Raw genomic sequence first — 22,942 nt, forward strand, 5'->3', positions numbered from 1 at the left:
GATCGAGTACCGCCCGCGCTGTGATAAAATTCTTGACAAAAGAGGGACTTTCGCCTATAGAAATTAAAGCGCGAGTGGACAACGTGTACAGGGAAGCCTCTCCGTCGTACACAACGGTAAAAGACTGGGCTAAGCAGTTTTGACTGGGGCAAGTCCATTGAAGACGATCCACGCGATGGTCGTCCAGTGGAAGTGGTGACACAAGAAAATTTGTATCTTGTCGAGGAGGAAGTGCTGAGCGACAGGCGTCTGAAGGTGAAGGAAATCTCTGAATGGCTGGGGCTTTCCAAAACAACCGTTTTTCGCATCATCGGCGAGGGCCTTCACATGAAAAAGGTCAGTGCGAGATGGGTGCCACGACTTCTCTCGTCAGTTCAAAAGCAACAGCGCGTCGTCTGTGCCAAATAGTTTTTGGAGCTCTGTCAAGAGAACGAAGAAGAAATATTGAAGTCAATTGTCACAGGGGATGAGACTATTGTGCTCTACTATGATCCCCTTTCGAAAAAGGAGTCGATGGAATGGCGCAAACCAGGAGAAGCACCCCCAAGAAAAGCCAAGGTCACACAATCCACAAAGAAGATCATGGCAACAATATTTTGGGATTGTCACGGGATCCTCCTTATCGACTTCAAAGAGAGGAACACCACAGTGAATGCGACTTATGATGCTTCACTGCTGCACAGACTGCCAGACGCCATTAAGGAAAAGAGGCGCGGCAGGCTGAGTCGAGGTGTCCGGTTGCTCCAGGACAATGCCCCTGTCCACACGGCTTCTGTTGCCAAGGCTGCACTGAAGGAGTGCGGCTTCAAAGAAATCCACCACAGTGAATGCGACTTATTATGCTTCACTCCTGCACAGACTGCGAGACGCCATTAAGGAAAAGGGGCGCGGCAGGCTGAGTCGAGGTGTCCGGTTGCTCCAGGACAATGCCCTTGTCCACACGGCTTCTGTTGCCAAGGCTGCACTGAAGGAGTGCGGCTTCAAAGAAATCCGCCACCCACCCTACAGTCCAGACTTGGCACCGAGTGACTACTTCCTGTTCTCAAACTTCAAGAGGGATCTCAGAGGACGGAGATTTCAAAACGATAGTGAGGTGCAAGAGGCAGTTTTCCAGCATTTTGCGGACAAACCTTCGGACTATTTTTTCAAGGGTATAAGAATGCTGGTTGAAAGGTGTCAAAAGTGCATCGAAGTTAAGGGTGGCTATGTCGAAAAGTGATACACTTGTTTCGTCTCTATGACTATTAAAAGTTGGTCGGGCCAGAAACTTATGGAACCACCCTCGTAAGTGATAACAAGATGATAAAAAGAACGACTTTCTCAAATGTTCTCTCCAGGGAGACTTAAAGAAAGGTTGAATAAGTGACTGATTTAGAAGAAAAATAAAATGGAGATTTTGCCAGCACTACTTCAACTAACATTCTATTGTTCAGTGAGTTGTTTATTACAAAAGGTGGGGTAGCTTTTATTTGGTGTAGCTGAATGAGGCGTTTTTTTTTTTCTGATATTTTGGCCTCTGTTATGTGTAATATTACTCCGGAGCGTTGTGACCGTCCCCCTCTTTTTTTTTCCTCTTTCTCAAAGCATGGATTTTTTTTGTATTCGTATGAATTGTGAAAGATATGCACAGCTTAAAACGTTATCAGATGACACGCACAGATGTTACAGAGTTGTTCCGCACTCTTGTTAGAATATATTATATGCATATTATTGTTTTAGCCTTCTGCAAGCACACTGTACATATGGTGGCTGGCGTGCAATGTCCCTTGATCGTAATTTTTGCTACGTCAATGGTGTTCATTTAGTGTTACGGCTAGCACACATATACAATTATTGCCTTAAACCAGCCACCCTGATGCACACAAGTAGACCCCCGCAAGCCACTAGCTTTTGGTAGCATTTACAACGCAGCATTTAAACGTTTCACCAGCTTTGGGAACCCATATGTACTGTCTCCACATTATGCACACAGAATGACTATTTTGCAGAAAACAAAGCATAAGTACATCTATCTATACACCATACAGGTAAATGAGTAAATGACAGAATCAGTAAAGTACAAGGTGAATGAGTGTGCGAGAAAGCGGCAGCATCCCCCATATGGCAGCGTCCTCTCAAACAATGTCCCAGGAATAAGACATTTTCCCATCACTGGCAAGAGGGTGCATTTGGCTGGCCGCCCCAAGCGAAGCGGCACATGACACTTCATCCTGGCATTGTGAACAATTTGGCCACATAATTTATTTCTTCGCTCATCACTTCAGTGTGGATGTAGACTGCTGCTATAGCAGGACAGAGATATACCCATATTAACGCTACCTCTCTGTCTTTTACATAATCGACAGCTGCCAAATGGCCACATAATTTATTTCTACGCTCATGTGTTCAGTGTGGATGTAGACTGCTGCAATAGCAGGAGAGAGATATACCCATGTTAACGCTACCTGTCTTTTACATAATCGACAGCTGCCAAATGGCCACATACCTTATTTCTATGGTCATGTGTGCAGTGTGGATGTAGACTACTGCTATAGCAGGAGAGAGATATGTACAGCTTAAGACAAAAGTTTATGAAACACCTGGGTGTTGCATTTCTCCATTGGGGTGACACCCTAGCTGTACACACGAGCGGACACACGTACTATGAGATGGATAGAATAGCCAGGCACCCGTTTCTTATTCAATCTCTTCCTATAGCTAGCATGAGGCTGCTTCAAAGAAGACATAAGCCTCCGTAAACTTTTGTCTCAAGAAGTACCCATATATACCACCAGTATATCCGAAGTGCATGCTTGTATGAGAGAGGTCATTCTTGCGGAACTGTGCAACAACTTTTATTCGCTGAAAGCGAAAGAGTTCACAAATACAAAGTGATGAGATGTGTCTATAAGATAACTGGAAAGCAATAAAATAATTCCAGAATGACTGTGCTTACACAATGCAGGAAAACTGCCTGTAATTCGTCATGGGTCTGTCTTAGCAACCGTTGCGCCCCGAGGTAATGAATATGTTTCCAGTTTCCTATAGCACAATCAGTGACGTAGTGACTTTTGCAGAAGGATACCTACAAATGAATATAGTTAAGTACCAGATGATGGATAGATTGAAATGAATGCAGGGGCCCTATTCTCGTCAGAGTAATCGACCTCTATTGAATATCTCGCCCGTCACGCGTTCTTCCCGTAAAGACCAATGATAGGCAAAGACACAAGCAATCAAGGTCGATGACTTTAAAGAGAACAGGGCCCAGCTGTCTACTTGAATATGTTATAATATCATGGTAGTAACACACACCTGTAGACGTTGTGATCATTGGCAGTTTTTACCTCTTCTAGTGCGGTGTGCTAAAAACAATAAAAAGACATATTTCAACCTTGTTAGGCGTTTGCACATGCTTCCAGAAAAACAGGGACCTCCTGTACTTCTGTTGTGGTATTTCCATAGTATTGGAACATGTAACCTGCTCAAACTTCACTGTTCCGTGTGAGTGCAACAGCAGGCATTATCTCCATGCCTCGATACTACACTATCTCCGTCACGGAAGAACAAGAACAACTTTATTTTATGATGATGAATATGAGGAGCCGAACAGGCAAATGGCGCTTTATGATCCCAAGTCAGGGCGCTTTATGATCAGTTTCACTGCACCGTTAACGCAACTCTGGAAACTATACTGACTGCCAAGAGCACACACCGTGCTGGTTGATAACAATTAATTATTTGTAACTTGTTCGTAGCGATACAATTGTGATCATAAGCAATGCAGGTTGATATCCTCCCATATTACCCTGGCCATATCCTTGGCCTTGTGCAGCGAGCTAACCAGTGGAGAGTCACAAAAGCGGTGCTCCGCTTTCTGCGTGACACGGGCCTCCTGGGCTCCCTGTGAGCCGAGTGTCTTTTTCAATTTTTCTTATTTTTATTTATTTATTTATCTTTTTGCTATTTCCTTTTCTCTTGTTTATATTTTTCCTTTTTTTCTTTTTTAGGGAATAGCAAGCTGGCGTGCTGCATGGCTGACCATTCCCCTTTCCTTTTTTTTTCTGCCAATAAATCCCCCCCATTTCTACGCTTTTCCGAATTTCTCCGCTAGCAACAACAATTTAACGTGCTATTGCTCTTGCTGTGCAATGACGGGTGCACTTGCCGTGTGTATTACAGAAAACGACATTCATAATAAGCGCTGTGATCACCTACTCCGTATTCCAAGATGCACTATGATATCCCGCCACGAAAAATATCTCCCTGCCTTGGATTGGAGTATATAGATTTTATGCAACGGTACATGTCGATGTCATTCCCTTCAACGATGTTTTCTGTACGTTTGAGTTCATAATAACGAGCGCCGCATTTTTCGTGTCCTTCGCCACACGTTATTTCCGTTTACTTTACTCACGATGCAATTACAACGCTAATTTTGCTTGCTTTTACCAGTTCGACTTCAAATCGGTGCAACAACACCGACCGCAACTACTCTACTAGGTTTTTCTCATGCTTTTTCAGAACATACGCTCACAGCTGCAACGTAAATAAACCGACGTTAACCTAACCCCTCCCCTAGTTCAAATTCGTCCCATTCAAATGCATGGGACTTAAACCAGCGGTTCTAGGTCGGTCTAAGTTGCATGAGCCGGTCATCGAAATGGAATATTCGAGGCAAACACTGGTCCCATTGTGAAAAAATCCGCCTACTGAGAGTTCCTAATAGCGGTATTAATCAAAACTTACCCAGGATTTGATGAATAATTCTTCGTGAAGCGGAGATTAGGCCTACCGGTCATCGTCGCTTCTGGCAGACTCTAGTAAAATGCACATGCGCCGTAAATGGAGGCCGCCATGGGCTTCACGACTGCGGCCTTCGGCGCACTAGGCGGTGTGCCTGGATTGGCCAGCGAAGGTCACACATGATCGATTTAAACCCGACGTCACTAAACCGATGGTTTAAGTCGGTTGGCGAATAGGGGCAAGTGTTTCCAGCTGACAGCCTTCACAATCATTCAGCCACGTGGTGTTGGAGAACACTGCAGCGAAATCAAACCCACTTCGCGGGTACGTGCATTCAAGGGAAGCAATAGACGCTAACAGCGCACCACAGCGCACTCATCCACCCCTATGAAGCAGTGAACTCGCCCGAAATCGCCCGCTTCCGCCTGCCGCTAGGGTGTCACAGCGGCCAAAAAGTGCGCAGCTCGCGCGTTCCGCAAACTTTTGTCGGCCCTGTACCACCAACGCTATCCCTTACGTACCATGCACTAAAACTCATTACTACGTTATGGCGTACGCAAAACTCTTGTGTGTAGTTGCGTACCCAAACTCTGTTCTCACCAAAACTCTGTTCTCGCTCGTGCTGTTCTTCTCATTCCTTCAGAGGTTAGTATTCACTTTGTACATTGGCACCTGTGCTACAAACACACTGTAAACGCTGTGTACCGTTGCCAACAGACTATTCCCCACGACAGCACAACGATATTCCTCATTGCTTAGGCAAATAGCTCTCAATACATGAGGAGTGGAAGTTGGAGGACGCCTCACGTCATGACAGCCGAATTCATTGTCCGTGATGATGAGACATCACATATGAGCCGTATTCTGTTCTTGTGCCGTTTAAGCATCATAATGGAGCAGCAGGAGTGCAATGGTGCAGGGAATCCCCGCTTCCCGTCCATTCTGTTAGCTCGTAGGATCCAGTGCACCCAGAAATTGTTGGTGACCGCTATGAAACAGGAACAAATGGAAAGTGCGATAGTAGTCGGAAGGGAGAAAAATATCACCGACATCTTTACATAAAGCAATGTGCTTACCTTGACATCTGAGGATTTCCACTTCGATTTTTTTCTGGTAGTGCCAGTAGAATACTGCAATGGCGATAAAAATTCCACTTTGTCGTACTCAAACTCGTATTCGGCGCTACTTTGAATGGAAGCCTCCCTCATTGTTGATGCTGCCAAAGAAAGCGTGAGATTTATCAGTGCTCAATACGGGATGTATCCTGCGAGATGGTCGTACCGACCTTGCACAGCGTACTGTTCGCATATGATGTCTGGAGATCGGAATTCTTTTTCGGAGGACAGTTCGAGGCACTCCTTGTCTTGTGAGCATCTGAAAGAATATCGTCGACGTCAGGCTATTGAGGTTACATGTGGCTCCTTCTCTCAGTTGCTGTTTCAAATCTTTTCGAATGGCTTTGCAGATATTTACGAATAACTGCTTCCGAACCGATATGTCGCTTGTTGTGGGTACGCGCCTCCATTGTTTACTACTATCTCCAAGTGGTTATAGTATGGTCATTATGACCCGGTGGCTTGGCATTCCTCCTCAAGCATGGTGGTGTACAAAATTTCATTGCAACCTGAGTTCCGCTGTCACCAGGAAGAGCGTCGATCCCTCAACAGTTAAAGGGGTGGTGACACTTAGCCCCAAGTTAGGCCCGATAAATGCACCAATGTGAATTTGTATTCCACGTTTTACGATGATAGACCCGTCGAAAATAGACACTGCGCAGATCGAAACTCATCCGGCTGTATAACATCACGGCGACGTTCCGGCCTGTGAGGTGCCCAAGGCAGAGGACGCGCGCTTCACGAAAACCAACAGAGATGGCCGAGACTTTCACTTCTCTGACGTCAGAGTTGGACTCCGAAGTGCAAGCATCTTGGAATAATTGTTTTAAAACAGACGTGAATAGATGTATAGCCTGACTGGATACAAACGCAGCACGTGTATAGGCATATAAATATCTGTACATTATCTATACGCGACATACTCGTGCGGATCAGAGTATGAAATGGCGCTCACTTTGTATTATGTTCTCTCTTGCGCCGTTCTGGGTCTTACGTGTCCAACTTCGGAACTATTCCAATATATTTGGTTTGGGAGAAACATCGATTTGACTCGAAATTCGAATGAAGAATTCCGCATTTGATTCGAAAATGGAAACACATATACAAAAATCGCAGAATACAAATTTCGAATATTGCGTATGCTTACCGAGGTCTGTCCAAGGGTTTGTATCTCGCCCTACAACGACTTTTTTCCTGCGATACTCTGACGTACAGTACGGATGCGTGGGTGATATCATAACCACATACGTATATCAAAATGTTACAATCCCCAGCTAGGAACACGTCAGTTACGAAGGAAGTAACGTCAACTAACTAATGCAACCATGAGATAACCATGGAAACTCCCAAACATGCAACCATCGTATTTAAAGAGATTGAAACATTTATTTTACTGAGAAACGAGTCCGTAAAATAAATGTTTCAATCTCTTTAAATAGTTATTTTATTCACTTGCGAGTGCTAGACTTCTTCCATTTTTTGGCCCGTTAGTTTTATGCAACCATCGTGTTGAAAGTATCGAAGTTGCAACGTGCAGACAAATTACGGTGCCGGCATGGTCGGAAAACAAGTAAAGCACGGTAACGATGCATGTCTGAAGGGTACTTCAGTAACCATGTCAAAAATATATTTTTTAGTAAAAAGAGCACAGCGCGGAAACATATGCGATAAATTACGTTTATCTGCGGGGAATATTTGACACATGCTAGGATTAACCTAATCGGATTTTAATTGAAGTGAATTTCTTGAATTCAACTCCGCAATCGTCCAAGCGGACGTGGCGTCTTCTCCCTTTTTCTTTTGTTGGCACACAACACGCACCTCGGATGCCCACCACTATTGCAAAATACATTCCCTACTACAATGGTGCAGGCTAAAGAGGTTGCGAAAACCGTCGTTCCAGAAGCGACGGAGGGTGAGGAGGGTGAGGAGCACATGCGTCTGCCCCTTCGAGTAGACGTGTGCGCCAATGGAACTTTGACCTGTGGCGACGTCATGCCCATTTTACCACCGGCGGCGGCGAGCGGCGACGTCAGCGACGCAAACAAACAAGTCAAAAACGGCACAAAATCGCAACCTGCCGTGATCGCAAGCAGTAAATTGGCGAATACGTGCGTGAGCGAGATGTATTTATGTCGTGCCTTTCAATATCAACGGTTTCCGTGTCGGTTAAGCGTACAAAAACAAATGCTATTCGCTAGATGGCTGCAATGCGCGCTTTCGCGTCCGAAAACAGGTAGGGAGAGGCCCTCGGCATCGACGTCGGAGCAAACCCGGTCGGCGTCGACGTACCGAAAATTCCCGGCGGGGGCGGCGCAGATGTCTACCTTTGTGTGTCCTTTCCGAGGCATCTGTTGATAACTGAAGCAAGGTTAGAACGTTTAGAAGGTTATCAGAAACCATAGTGAGAGGTGGACAAGAAGAGAAGAGAGGGGGGGGGGGGGGGAGTCATCGTTTTCTTTCGCTCCTTGTTGCATGAACTTGACGGAGAAATGCGCGACCGGGTGTCGAAACGGCAGTTTTTCCTTTTTTTTTTCAATAGGTATTACCATTGCAGCGGGGAATGTGCTTTGTAATGGAATGGGGTAAACTTGAAATGGGCTTTCTGTTTCTGGCAAAAAACAAGCAAGAAACGTTACGCTGACTTCGCAGATTTCGAAGTCCAATTCCAGAAATTCAATTTATTTCAATTAAAATATGATAAAATAACACGTTGTACGTGGCAAAAGCTTCCTACAGGTGAGTGTCCGTTGAGCACACATTTTATCGCAGCGTGCATTCTTCGCTTGTGTGCTTTGTCACGTGATTATGAAACACCGTGTATATCAGCTCCCCACATGAAAGTTCACGCGAGGTCGCTTAGAGAACAACGGTAGCGCATGCACGGCTCAAGAGGAGCACGTAGTTACGCGCAGTCGACAAATTATGCCCCGTCCTAAATAATAGAGGGAAGTGTAGCGAAGCGCAACGGAGCACCGCATGTTATAGCATAGTCAATTAATGCCGCGCACACCTGCGATATTAGGATAGCTTGAGCGGCACTACAGCGCAATGCATCATGGGTAAAGCCCACTGGTTTACGCAACGTCTACGTTTCGCTATCGACTCGGAAACATAAACTTGGGTGGACCTATTACGCCACCGCACGCACCGACTGAGACTGAAAACTCGATGTAATGTATCATACTGTCGTGCTTTGCATGGATGTGTGCGGCGGTCTTCATTGGGCGAGGATATGAGCCCAGCGTAGTCGAGGAATAGCAAAACTTTCGATAGTGCTGTTCACTTACTTGTCAGCTGTAGAGGGCCTCCTTTTATCTACAAAGGAATAGAGGCATTCACTGTAACATGTGAAATAAGGTGACATCGACTGCTCAACTGCACAAAGAAAAAGACAGTAGACGACCATCAATGCAATAGTGCAAAACACACATGGCGTGACTCGCAGGGGAGCGCTACAGTCGCGAGCGGATTTGTCGCCATGATGTACGTCCTGACCCTCACCATCATCGTATTCACCGTTCGCTTGATGTATGTAATACCCTTGACCAGAGCCTTCGCGAGGCGAGTTTGCGCCTGGGGCATGGAAAATCTGAAGCGCCGTCCCCCTCCCTCACTGCCATCAGAAGCCTTGTAAACAAAGAAAAGAAAACGTCCATTTCCACTGGAGAGACCTTGCTCTCTATGTCTCTATTTATTTTTATTTATTTCGACTAACTGCGGTTAAGTGGTCTGGGGTAGCCAGTCTGACTTTGTCGCGATTTAAATCCCCATTTTTTTCTTTCTCTATCACATCACATCACACCATAAATTCAAATTATCTTCATTTCTACGTTATACTGTCCAACCAACCTGCCAGGGCTTGCCGTTCGGCGCCCTCTTTGGTGATGGCGTCCGGGGCGGCTGCCCCACTCGCACCCCCGTCGCTACGGCTCTGCCCTTGACATACGGACAGTCTTCAATGATCATTGTAACCAATTGTCACTGAACATAAGCGTTGCGCCACTAAGCGTACAACGCGCCAACTTCTGACAGAACATTGGATCTAGTGTTCCCTTACAGGTTGACACGTGGCACGCTCGGTGGCGCCACCTGCATTTCCAATGGCCATTGGTTTCAATGATCATTGAAGACTGTCCGTGTGTGAGGGGTATAACTTCTTGCATCAATGTCGGTTATACCATACCCCAGCAATATGCATGTTTTCCAATTTAAGAGTCTTTCAAATAGCATATAGCAGCGATCAAAAACCGAAACCAAACTCACCGAAGGTACATCATGGCGGCGGTCTCATCCTTTCTAAGCTAGAGCCTTCTAGATGGGTGACGTCAGTGAATACAGCTATTGTGAAAGCACTGGCAGTCACACTCACATAGACACCAATTGCACTTCCCTTCTCTTTGACCTACGTCCGCTTTAGTGTTGGGCAAACGCTGTCAAGGTACGAAATAGTTTTTGAAACCACTCTTGACACATGATTTGAGAGAAACGAAGAGAAAGAAAAAGGAAATAAAGAAACGAAAGGGAAAAGGAAAAACGAATACCTAAGAAGGCCGGCGCAAGACGCAAAATAATTATTTTTACCCATGTCCCTTAAAACACGTTTAAAAAAAAAAAAAAAAAAAAAAAAAAAAAAAAAAAAAAAAAAAACTAGGTTCCTTGCAGTGTGTTGCACTATATATGCCCCAGTGTTGCACGCTACGTCCTTCAATAGCGGAGTAGGGATCCTGCTACATTTTAAATTGGTAACGGAAAAAGCATTTCCGCTACAAATATGGGCAGCGGCGGACTCTTTCTCCGCTACCGCTACCGCTACTTTTCATAATATGGAAGACGCGGAACACTGCTAATCGAAAGCGAGATAATGGCGAAGCAGAATTTTTGTTTTAATTCGCTTTAGTTACTTGTTAGGGGGACGTTCGTTAGGGCGATCTTCCTAAACTTCACTAACTCTCATAAGCTAAGCGCATTCGCATATTTAGGAATATAATGTGTGTTATTCTGCGCATATTTTACCTCACATTTGCGAAACATACCGCATAATAATGACTACGAAGCCAGTTTCCCTCATAAATCAGTTGCAAAACTAGTGTGAGCGTGATGATAGCACATTTCAAACTGGGTTGTGCTATTTTATTGCTCGGAGCAAATAAATGAAACATTTCGTAGACAAGTGAAATGAATATTCTATTCATAAACGAAGCATCGTGCTTTCTGAAACAGGAATACTTTAAAAAAATAAAGAAAGAAACATTCATCTGAAACGCAAAGAGGTATTACCATAGCCATTGCACTCCAAACGCACCGCCGACTTTATTAATGATGTTTGCACATTTGCTCGCTGGCGGTACACAGGCGGTATATCTTTAAAGCAATTGATTTTGCACAGCGCTTTGCAGAGAAGAATTACGTTTTTCTTTTGCTTTTCTTTTTCTCTTGTATACGCTTCATAGCGGAAGTAATCTCACATGTGTAAACTTTTGCTAAGAAACTCGTACAACGTATTACGTAGTACAACGTCGTGCGTAACAACAACAACTTTATTTTGGCTTTGGAGAGCGGGGAGGTTCATCGCCACAGGCGATACTCTACCCCATTGCTGGTGGGAACGTCGTACGTAGAAAGCGTCTTCAAGGTAGTTTTTCGTATAGTCAAACGCTTTGTGAGAGAAGCCGTCGTGTGGATGGAAGAATAGAAGCAGGAAGTGGGCAACTACAGTAACTCCTAGCTCATGTAAGATCTAAGGTTTGGTGGAGTATGCCGGCAGCACTCAAGAGGCTGTCTATTCTTCTTTGAGGCGCTGGGCCTGGCGAAAGCATGAGCAAACATTGTGCCATTGGTGACATTGTGCTGTAAAGTTTGAGGTTGGGATTTATGGGTATCTCGAACAGCATACTTTTATTGCAGAAAAACAGTCCTCTGTTCGAAACGCTCTTGCGGGAAAATTACAAAATGCACATATGCTCTGTGTGCATTAAATAGGAGATATGCGAAATGAAGCGTCCTCTCTTGCCCGTTAGCGGAAACGCGCTCGCGCCATTTTCGTCGAGGCGATGCTTGGAAAGCATGGCCCCGCTGTTCCGTGTACACGGTTTGCGTTGCCCCTGAGTAAGTTTGACTGAATAGTGGCAGCTGAAAAGGGCTTCTGTTGTCGTCCTATCTGTAAGCGCCTCATGTACCACTGCGTTAGTAAAAGTTTGTTGTGCAGCAAGGCAGCAGCATAGTGTAAATGACACTGCAAGCTTTTCGTTCTGCTTAGTAAAGAATCGTCTGATTACCACAACTTTTTGTCGTGAAAACGACTGCGTACGTCGAAACTCTGAAGAACAAAACACAATGTTATTTAGTAATGATGAAGGTGTCACCGCACTGCTGCGCGAAGCTGTACTAGCAGAGAGGAATAAAACGACAAAAGGATGCGTATTCATGAATCGCTGTAACTGAGCACTAGGAAGAAAATGACATGAAGAAAAAACCTGAAATAGTATCCTGTAGCTGAGGCTACTATCGGACCAGACTAAAGCTTAACGAGTAAAGCTTAACATTCTCGATCATCCAGAATTAATACGAGTATGCAGTCACTTTAGAATCGGACACTTGCCGCTCGTTTATGCACCAATGATGCAGAACCTGAGAGGCAGACCCATAATGTGACATGAGTGATCCTGATTTGACTCTTTTTGTAAAATCACTGAACTTATGGTGAATTATATCATAACCCGCAGGTGAATTGTCAAATGTGATAGATTGGAATACTGTTTTGCATATGTACCTAGTGCGCTCCTAACATCCTAACTCCAAATAAGCATGTGCACAATAATTTGCGGTCTCTACATGTGTTCTCTACTGTGTTCCAGTTTCTCGTGCACAAGGGAAAGTAACAAAGGAAATTAGTCAAGCCACTAAATAGGCCAGAACGCGAGAATAGGACATCATCTATGAATATTTGCTTTTAAATCTTATTTGTGTTTGTGTGTGTGTTAAGGAAGATCACTTCTTGTAGTTGAACTACGTAGGATAAAACCACTCTTATTACAGGTTCAGAATCATTGCATTTATGTTGATCAAATATTGATTTATTAAATAACAAATAAATGTTGGTCATGAAGTCACATGCTCGACAAACGGGTCAAGTCGTGGCTTAAGGAGAGCAAGCAGCAATGATAGAACCAGATACCTTCCAGCATCTAAATCTGAAACTTAACTTAGTACTATATCGTCTAATTATATATCACAACTACCAAATGCAGCAGCACTACAACCGTGGCGTGGTTACCAGAATCTTAAAACATAAAGAAAGAAATTGCCCGGCACAGTGCGGCAAATGGTATGAAAAACTCCTGCATCAAAATATTCCCTTTTATAAGACCAGTATCTCATTTAATCTTACCATCACAATATCAGCTAAAACTAAAAAGTGAAGTATTGCAGAAAACAAAGTAAATGCAAATGCCGAACGTCGATGGAACGTCGAACGTCGAAAATGGAATCGATCGCAAAACTGTAGGACTATTTCTGCTGCTGAGACTAGAGTTCTGAACAGTTTGTCATTCGTACATTCCGCCGAAATGTTCTGTACTCCACCGAGAAGTCGTGCTTCAAAAATTGCGGCCGTGGATTCCTCTTTAGCGGAATCCCCTCAAGCCGCGCTGCAGCTCGTGAGAGATCTGCCTTAGCCATGGCGGTCGGGAGCGGCGCACTCGACAGATGGCGCTATTTCGCATATCTCCTATTATCGTCTCAAGGTCAAGACCAATATGAAACAATATATAATCAATGTGAAATAATATGCTATGTGAGGGAACATAAATGCTGCACCGTCTTTAGACAATTCGGCAACGAGATGCCTACGGTAAGGTACGTGTTGCCTCGAGAAGGGTATGTCAGCGGAAAAGTAGCAGCAATATAGTTAACGTTATTTTTATTTGGTACCGTTATCGCGTTACTTGTTCATTTGCAACGACGGTAGTATTGTGCTACTTTTTTGTTGAGTAGCGGGTAGCGGTATGCCGTTACTTCGTTTTGGTAGTGGGCAGAACGCTTCTAAGGCCTATACCTGCTGCGTCCTCCGCAACGCTTTGCAAAAAAATTGTGAGTTTTAGTGCATCGAACGCTATCGCTATTGCGTACGTAAGGGATAACGTTGGTGGTTCTGCGCACGCGCAAAACATACAGAGCTTCGCGTATTGCGCAGAACCCCCATGCTATCCCTTACGTACGCAAAGCCGATAGCGTACGATGAACTAAAACTCTCTATTGTATCTACTTGATAACGGCTCCACAGCACAGGATGGATTGCGTTCGAAATGTTTTGCATTGCAGCTTTTGAGAACAGTGAAGATCGACAGCGGAAGGGAAGGAAAGGAAATCGATATCAGACATAACTTAGATAAGGTACACTGACGTCAGAATAACAACACGAAGTTAACGTGTCAGGAAGCTTTATGTTCTTCGTACCGACAGTACAGATTCTACAGCACAACACAATCGCAGTAACGCAATATCTCCGTGTTCTCATTTCGCGGCTTTTCCTCGATACGCCCATACGGAGGATCTCCATAAAGAAAGCCAACGAAACGCTGTCATACTTTAGGGATCAGACGGAGAATACACGGAAGAGAAGACGGAAAATGCACGATCGCGCTTCGGGGCTTACACGGGCAATGTGCCTGGGGAATAAGGACCCTGTTATGCAGGAGTTTCTTATATAGAGCGCCGATCTCAAGAGAAACATAAGTAACCTAAAAATACCAGCGCACGGCGCCAGATAACGATATGGCTGCGCACGTTTGTGTAAGCTTAGACGTATTCCTGTTCTCGGGAATTAAAAGACTCCCGTCTCATACGATATAGGTATTTGCGGAGATTGCAGACGTTCCCTGTCCATTTCGAAAAATGATATTCTATTCCTTTCTGTCCTCTCTGGAGTATTTAGCTTGCGTGTTTGCCAGTCCGTAGCCCGCATTTCCATAAGTAATGTTTTCAAAGAAGAAGGATGAAAGAAAATTGCACATTTACATGCATAGCAGCCACAAATACAAACGTGCGTAATTTGTTATGCTACCTTTCTGCAGCTGAACACGTCTGCAGTGTTTGGTTGCGAAGAAGAGTATCAAGGCACATGACAGGAAGACAGTAGCACCAATGAGAAAGCCGTACAGCGGGCTCATAACGTCCAGTGGTCTGTCCTCTGATGTAAAAAAACACAGGTATTCGTTTGTAAGTATTTTTTCTTGAATCATTAAATATTGTTATATGCGCAATATTCTACGTCTGAATAAGAAAATACTAATATTTTTCCGGGATCTGCACCAACCTAACTCTGGTAATGTCTGCATCTAGAACGCCCAAAGTTAAATGAGGTTGCTGGGCGCGCGGGTACTCACCCTTGTATAGTAAAGAAGCGTTAAATTGCGGAACGGAGTAGTGTAATGTAATGTTCGAGCTTCGTCCTTTGACATTTGAAGCATAGACGACAGCCTTGTAGAAAGAACCCTGACGCAGACCACTGAGCTTGAAGTGAGGCTGTTTAGTAGATGTGACATTTGCTAGCAGTTCTTCCGGCATCGCACTGTACAGTTCAATATGGAATGTGGGTGGAAGGCCACCAGTGTATCCTTCTTTACACTGCACGAACACTGTCTCATAGTTATGAACCCTCGTTGTACAGTTTTGAGGTGGCGCTGGAGGCCCTGCATGCAACGAGAAGATCGAGTCACACATGAATAGTGAATTACTGCTACGCTCTAAACCTGAGAGACAGTACTTATGCTGGATCCTTCAAGAGATTCATGTGAACCATATAGACAATAATCTCTTTTTAAGTGGTAATAAAACTGTAAGAGGGCGTGGGGTACCAAGTGATTTCAAGTCCGTTCACACGGCTTGCTGACCTGCTTGCACGAGGCGAAAGGCACAAGGGTCCTTCTGACGCCCAACAGCGTTGGAAGCCCAACACAGGAGAAAACCATAATCGGATTTTCCGTTCGGTATTAAAGTTGCCACGCTTCGCGTCCCGTTGATCGTAAAGCTTTTGATGCGCCTTGTCCTCTCTGTTGTGTTGAAGAGCCAGTCGAAGTGAACTTCATCGGGATTGGCATCCACGTCGCATGGGATGCGGACGATTTCGCCGTAGGATGCGCTGTGTTCGATCACATTGGAAGTCTTGCACTCCGGTGGATCTGTAACAGACCGTTATGTGATGTGTTATTCGCAAGTTGCACGCAAGGTTAGGGTGACATCTAATATCACGGGAGTTAAACATGCGGCCCGCAATCAACTTATTTGCAGCCCGGGTACCTTTTGACTACCATACACAAAGAAGCTTTCATGTTAAAAAACTTTAGTGAAAATTAGTAATCAAACCAGATTTTCAAGCTCGTCATTTAGGCTCCTGAGCCCAGACGCGGTTACATGTTAAGAACAACATGAATTTCACGAACTCATTTATCATTTTAGATGAATATGTCATTTAGAAATACAGCTTACTTATTATTTCGCGATCAAGTGGCGTTTTTTTAATATATCCGCACCGCAAGAAGAACACCGCTTCAGTTTCTAATTTTGCGGGTATTTGATTCCTGTAGTTCACTTTTCTGTGTCGCGCACCATGGCTTCGACTAAAGTAAATGCGACCTGCTACTCGATATGAGTTTGAGACACATGTCTTACTGAGGAACCTTGTCCTAGAGCACTGCACGGGTCTAATTTTCAGGCCCGTACCCGGCCCAGGCCCGGCTGGTACGGCCCGCACCCGGCCCGGGGCCGACGTCTTCTATAGATTTACAGCCCGGGTCCAGCCCATACCCGACTGTTTCCATGCTCAGGCCCGGTCCCAGCCCGCCTCTGCTCTATATGTTCTCGAGGCCCGGAGGCGTATTTAGATGGTGGTGGTGGTGGTGATGTTGAAAGGGCTTGTCGTTGTCGGCCTCACGTATGTGGGCAACGTCGCGACTGACGCCCTGGGGAAATGTGCGTCCTGGGCCGACTTCTAGGGGAACTGTGCCGACATATGTCTGAAAGCGTCTGAGGAAAACCCAGGAAAAACCCCAGACAGCACAGCCGGCACCGGGATTCGAACCCGGGTACCTCCCAGTCTCGACGTGACAGCGTATTTAGATTCACTAAAGAGGACAGCGCAACGAGGAAAAGGACGCAGCTAATTGGTGGAGAGTGAGGAGGTACACTCGAACGGATCGGCTGTGTTTCTCTGCCGGCAAGATATGTGCCGCTATGTGCTTTGTGCTTGCTTGCTTGGGGAGGCAACGCACAGCGGCGTGTGGACGATATGTATGTACCTTACGGTTCAAGAGAGGCTCATCTCCGCTCTATTGCGCACGTACCGGTGTTAGTTCCCCTATCTCGAACTCTCACGGCGACGAAATATGTCAGACCATGCACCTAACCTACAACAACAACAACAATAAATGAAGAAGTGATGATGACATGGGATGTTTCCCCGTGGTAGCCACAGGACACTACCCCATTTCACAGTGGTTAATATGAGAGGATGAATTATGGTGAGAATGAGGCAACGACAGGTCGGAGTTCTGTTTAGAGCTCTTCAAGGAGTCCAGTGGGCTGCATGAAAACGAAAAGGGAGCGAAGAGCCCGGCACTGATGTTCAGGGGAGCTCCATGGGCCAAGTACTTTGGACAAGCTGAATGGTCTATGGTCGAGGAGTTCAAGTTGGCGTCGAAGTACCCGGCGTTCACACGTGTACCGCTCACAGTCCTCGATGATATGGGGGATCGTAGCTGGGGTGCGGCAAGCTAGGCACAGCGCCGTGTTACTGTAACCCAGCTTAGCACGGAACGCAGGGGTGAAGGCGACGTTGAGTCGTAGACGCCGCAGGAGTATCGTGAAGCTGCGAGGGAAGCCACCTAGCATCCTAAATGATAATGACGGGTCCACTGCATGGAGGAGCGACCATTGAGTGATGTCATGCAGCCATTGCTGGCGGGCCAAGGGTGACACCAACGCAGACAAGTAGGAGCGCCTATCCCCGTTGGAGAGGATAATGGGCAGGGCTCTGGAGATACGGTGGCCCGCAGCAGCCGCCAAATCTGCCTCTTCGTTGCCCTGAATGACGGTGTGGCCGGGGACCCACTGTAGGGTCACCCGGTGTCCCTGTTCGCCGAGAACCCTGAGCGCCGTCAGGATACTAACAACCACCGGGGCCAACGAGCCGCGGATGCCCATGGTTCCTACACATTGCAGGGCTGATTTTGAGTCGGTGTATATCACCCAGGAACGGGGAGGGTACTTTGAGACAGACTTTAGAGATAACAAGATGGCATACAGCTCCGCAGAGGTCGACGAAGTGCGATGTGACAGGCGGAACCCACATGATAGTGACTCCTCCGGTATGACAAAGGCAGCGGAGGAGCCATCCGACGTAGACGAACCATCTGTGAACACAGCCGTGCGGCCTCTGTAGTTTGTATCCATCATTTCCAAAGTAGACTGCTTGAGAACCGAAACGGGGATCTGGCTCTTCGGCCCCAGGAGGCCAGGGATGTGTGTCGAGAGGGATGGGCTCGGCAGTGTCCATGGTGCCACTGAAGGGGCGGTCGGGGCAACAGTGAAGTCAGGGATGTTTCCAGATGTTGCTGTAACACATAGCGAGAGTTTACTGTTCTTCCGCCTACGTAGCTTTTGAACCAGAGGATGACGCCGGTGGTGAGCGAGCAACCGTAGGTAGTGTCGGATGGTTTCTCTTCGGCGGAGGACATCGATGGGTATTTCACCTAACCTAACTGATCCTCGTGGCCCGCCAGATCAATCGTCCCCAAATGTGTGTGAGAGCACGTGTGAAATTCAGACCCATTACACGAAATAAGCATGATCACATATAGAAAAGTGATAGTTCTCAGATGAGAATACCATGATATCCCATACCCAATAGGGGAAAAAAAAGTGACATGAAAATTCAGCTGTCCGGTCTCGTGAAATATATTCGCGTACATGCCCGACATGGCCGGCGTTGTCAAGCCCGTACCCAGCCCGAGCCCGGTGGCTGAAAGCCGAGCCCGGCCCAGGCCCTCATAAAAAACGCAAAGCCCGACCTGACCCGACCCGCGGGCCGTGCAGTGCTCTACGTCCTAGTTACCGAGGTGTTTGCGGGAGTGTGACTCCTCCTTCCCTCCCAGGAGAAGTCTCATTATGTTACAGCATAGCACGCAACTTTTAAACAGGCAGTGTAAAATGCTCGCACATCTTTTACTATTAGTTATTGCCAACAAAAGATCACAGGTCAAGTAAAGCTTCCGTGTATGGCCATCACTGCCACGGCCTATCACGTTACTCTTCAACATTACGGCTTTCAATCCGTCTTGCTGCCGACTGCTGTATAATATTGGATGATGATATCGTACCACATCCGCCTGCGCACTTCAATACACCTTTAGTTGCAGTGTCCTCGAAGAAGGACAAAATCTGACTGCTGTTTCTCCATCTGAATGGAAAGTATACGTTCAAGTGCACAATTTTTTATCGTCTTTTACCATCATTTTTTATCGTCTACGTCGCGATATATTTAGCTGTGAGAGTCACAAGCGCATTTCTTCCCATTTTACTGGCGTATAACAAGAAATAACCATCCTGTGTACAGATATCACTTACGCACTACTGTCAGGCGAAGTGTATTGCTCGATGTGTTTCCTTCGCTGTTGACAGCCGAGCACTTGACATCGCTGTTGTCTTTCTTTGAGACAGCTCGCAGCTGCAGGTTCTCTCCTGTTGCGTTTCTGATGAGCGTTCCGCCCAAGTGCCAGGCTATTCGAGTGGCAGGAGGATTGGCATCGACAGCACAGTGCAAAAGCACGTCATCTCCTTCTCGAAGCGTTGTACTTCCCGAAGAGAGAAATACGCGTGGGGTGTCTGTATAAAATATTCAAAATGAACAGCTGCAACAGCTGCAAACTATGTCAAAGAGCATCCTCGCCACTAACATAATCCATACCCCGTGGATAATGTGAGCACAGGAAGTGATTCGCACCGTACACACCGCGCCATTCATTTGTGGGGATTTGCATTAAGTATCGTTTCTGTGAATAATACGTTTCACTTATTGTTACTTTATGTCCCTGTGGCTACTACCAACACTGATAAAAGTAGGCTCATTTTTAATATATTCCGTAGGCGTAAGCAAATACCACTAACTTAATGCGGGATACTCGGTTTTTTGCACTCGCCTCCGATACTGTTCAGGCGCAGGGTACCCAGCGTTGCCCTGACAACTAATCCGTTCGCAGGAATTCATCTCAAGGACAGTGACAAAATGCGTTGTGTTCTTCCTACTCCTCTACAAAACGTTCATAGCAGAGGTAAGGCAGAGCCACAAAAACTATTTCCAACATTTTTTTTCGTGGTCTGACAGTTGATAGGTGCAATGTAGTCAAGAGTGCGTGAAATAAAGGTAAAATTTGTGCAGGTTGGTACATCATTTGTTGAAAAGCGACAAAACTTCCGGCGCTGGGTAAAAGGTATCTGAAACGGAGAGGTCATGAGACACGCACTGAACTTTAAATAAGATGTTTTATTTGATGTGATGTGATACGCGATAAATATTATTGTATGGCTTTCCTTCCCATGGCAGATTCATCCAGAAACAACCTAACTTTGTATCGCTATCTATTTCCCTTGTGTAAATGAAGAGAGAGAGGGGAGAAAACGAACATTTTCTCAATAGTCCGCTCAAGGATTATTGATGTCCTGACCCATTATCATTTTCACTTTGCTCACACGAAACTGACGTTCTCTGTGTACGTGAAGAATGGACGCGAAAACGGCCAGAGTCGTGTTAGCGTGATCATCCGTACCCTACGCCTGCACCCATTCATCGGGCTGTCTCCGTCTCAAAAATGTGCCCTTGGCTTGGCTTCGTTCCTGAAAAGGTGCTTAGACATTAACTAAAGGAGTTTTAGAGCTCTTCCTCAGCTGAGGAAGTTCCACTGGCAAAAACATCACGGCGACGTCCGTTTAAAGGACGAATCAGAGGGCAGCATGCAGGCGATTGTCATTGGCATTGCTCATCGCATCAGTGCGCCCTAAGTTTGCATTTTTTTATTTCTACTTCTAATCTAATCTAATCTAGCATTGTTTCTGAGGCTGTCTGTTTCGCTTACTGGGCGCCTTGCAGGAGCCCACCACTGAAGCGGCTCATGGTAGTCAATGACGTTGCCACATTGATTTCATTCTGACGGTTTCTCGTCTTTCCCGACAGAGAATTTTGTCATATTGTCATATTTGTCATACTTTGCCATATTCAACATCCGGCATCTGCACTTGCGGTACACTTAATCGAAAACTACGCCACTAATGCGACTGGTATTTTCGATATCATCGTCAGTGATCAGCGAGCAATAAAATGACGCCAGTTTCGGAATCGATGGGTATGCAGGTGACCGTCCCTTTAATTTGTCCGGACGAGCGATAAAAGAACCGACAGCACACGGATAAGAAAAGCGTTCGTGCGAAACAGGCCTAAGAATCCCCCTAGTTTCCGTGCTGATGACATCTGGCTTGCGTTCCGGACAGTGCAGTACGCGTTCTTCGAATGTCGAATTTCGATTGCTCCAGCTCTCCTGTGCATGCTCCCTGAACCATAGAGATAGGAAACAAAGGCTAGAGGACGGACTTGGCGCGCCTCCCATGCGATTCGCCTATCCCCATGTGTGACCTTCAGTACGCAGCCGTCCATTGGGCATGCACAGTGTTTGCAGGCGAGTACCTCCTGCTAAACTACAACGGAGCTGCGCAGTTTGCGAACAACGCTGAGAAGTCACGTAGCAAAACAGGGCACCCGCGTTCGCTGGCTCCGGTTTCTTCAATTCGCATAATACTAAAAAGAGGTACAAACGACAGAACGCAGCCAAATAATGATGCACGAAATCTGTATTTTACATTTATTCAATTAAACAAGTATCAGATATCCCCAGTACTTTTTTTTTTTTAAGTTTGAGCACGCGCCACGAGAAACGACCACGCCAGGTTTAGCGGAATGTGGCAGTCCGTAAAGGCATTCCCCTCCACGACATACGGATATCTGCTTCCGTGCTGTCACGCCCCAGGGATGGAGTCCAGTCCCCCTGCCCTAAACCGTCTGTTAATCTTTGACATTTTGTACCCAACATGTATCCTGCAGAGTGCATACGGTTGGCGGATCTTGCGATATGTTTTTTTCCCTTCCTTGATCATAACGGCAAGTTTTTTTAAACATGACTTTGACCTCGAATTTGTTCCATTTTTTAAAACCGCTCTGCGTGAATATATCTGACTGCCATGGTTCTATTTACTTGTTCTAGTTCTCTGTTATCGCTCTCAATGTTTTTTTTTTTTTTTACTACATGAACGAAGTAGTCCTGCACCATGTTTATAGTGTATTGCAAAATCTGTTTATAGAAATTTATCATCCTCTTTCCATCTAGTGGTCACATGATGTATCTAAAGCGTTCTTTATCGCGCTATTATACATACGTACATGTTTTGCTAGCGTACGGTGTAGTGGATGAGGTAATTAAACATAGGGCACAGACAGTTTAATTCAACAGCCATCATTCAATGTTTTACTGTTTTGGAATGACACGGAGCGGACTTTTTCTCGGATGATAGCTCCAGCAGTGGTGTTATATCCAGTAACTGTAGCGCCCATGGTCATTCCAAAGTGAACTCTAATGGTTTGCGACTTCTCTCTGCCTTAATTTTGACATTGTGAACAATTGTGGTTTATCAAATAAAAAACAAACAAACAAACACAAACAGTCATCTACGTACCTAAACTGCCTCGTATCGCACAGAGTTATTTTCAAAATTGTCCTCATTGTTCTCTCTACCTTTGCAAGCAGTGCACCACGTCGGTGATATTTTGATCCAACGCACGACCCATTTTTGTCGGTATATCCCGTACCTCGTTTCGATAAGGGGTGGGTTCAAGTATATAGATCTAGTAATCGCATGAATTATTGCGTGCAGCTTCGGTCTGAAACTTTTAGAAACCCAACAATTCCATTGCTTAGTGAAAACACGAAAAGAAAAGTAAAGATAAACTACACCGAGGGAAGCGATTTTACGTTTTGGTTACTTACTTCCATTAAAACTCT

General features: G+C 45.6%; 1 protein-coding gene across 1 annotated transcript in view; it reads right to left on the reverse strand.

Annotated features, from left to right (window-relative positions):
• Positions 1–5,555: 5,555 nt before the first annotated feature.
• Positions 5,556–22,942, reverse strand: part of LOC135385630 (basement membrane-specific heparan sulfate proteoglycan core protein-like) — a 206,151-nt gene continuing 188,764 nt past the window's right edge. The window contains exons 6-13 of the mRNA XM_064615076.1: positions 19,464–19,721; positions 15,734–16,021; positions 15,227–15,532; positions 14,905–15,030; positions 9,131–9,158; positions 6,011–6,099; positions 5,802–5,941; positions 5,556–5,713 (exon numbers count right to left, since the gene is read on the reverse strand). Of these exons, the coding sequence (XP_064471146.1) occupies positions 5,612–5,713; positions 5,802–5,941; positions 6,011–6,099; positions 9,131–9,158; positions 14,905–15,030; positions 15,227–15,532; positions 15,734–16,021; positions 19,464–19,721 (1,337 nt within the window). The 3' untranslated portion in view covers positions 5,556–5,611. The remainder of the gene's footprint in view (positions 5,714–5,801; positions 5,942–6,010; positions 6,100–9,130; positions 9,159–14,904; positions 15,031–15,226; positions 15,533–15,733; positions 16,022–19,463; positions 19,722–22,942) is intronic.

The sequence above is a fragment of the Ornithodoros turicata genome, chromosome 2 (assembly GCF_037126465.1).
Source record: "Ornithodoros turicata isolate Travis chromosome 2, ASM3712646v1, whole genome shotgun sequence".
NCBI classification, from domain to species: Eukaryota; Metazoa; Arthropoda; class Arachnida; order Ixodida; family Argasidae; genus Ornithodoros; species Ornithodoros turicata.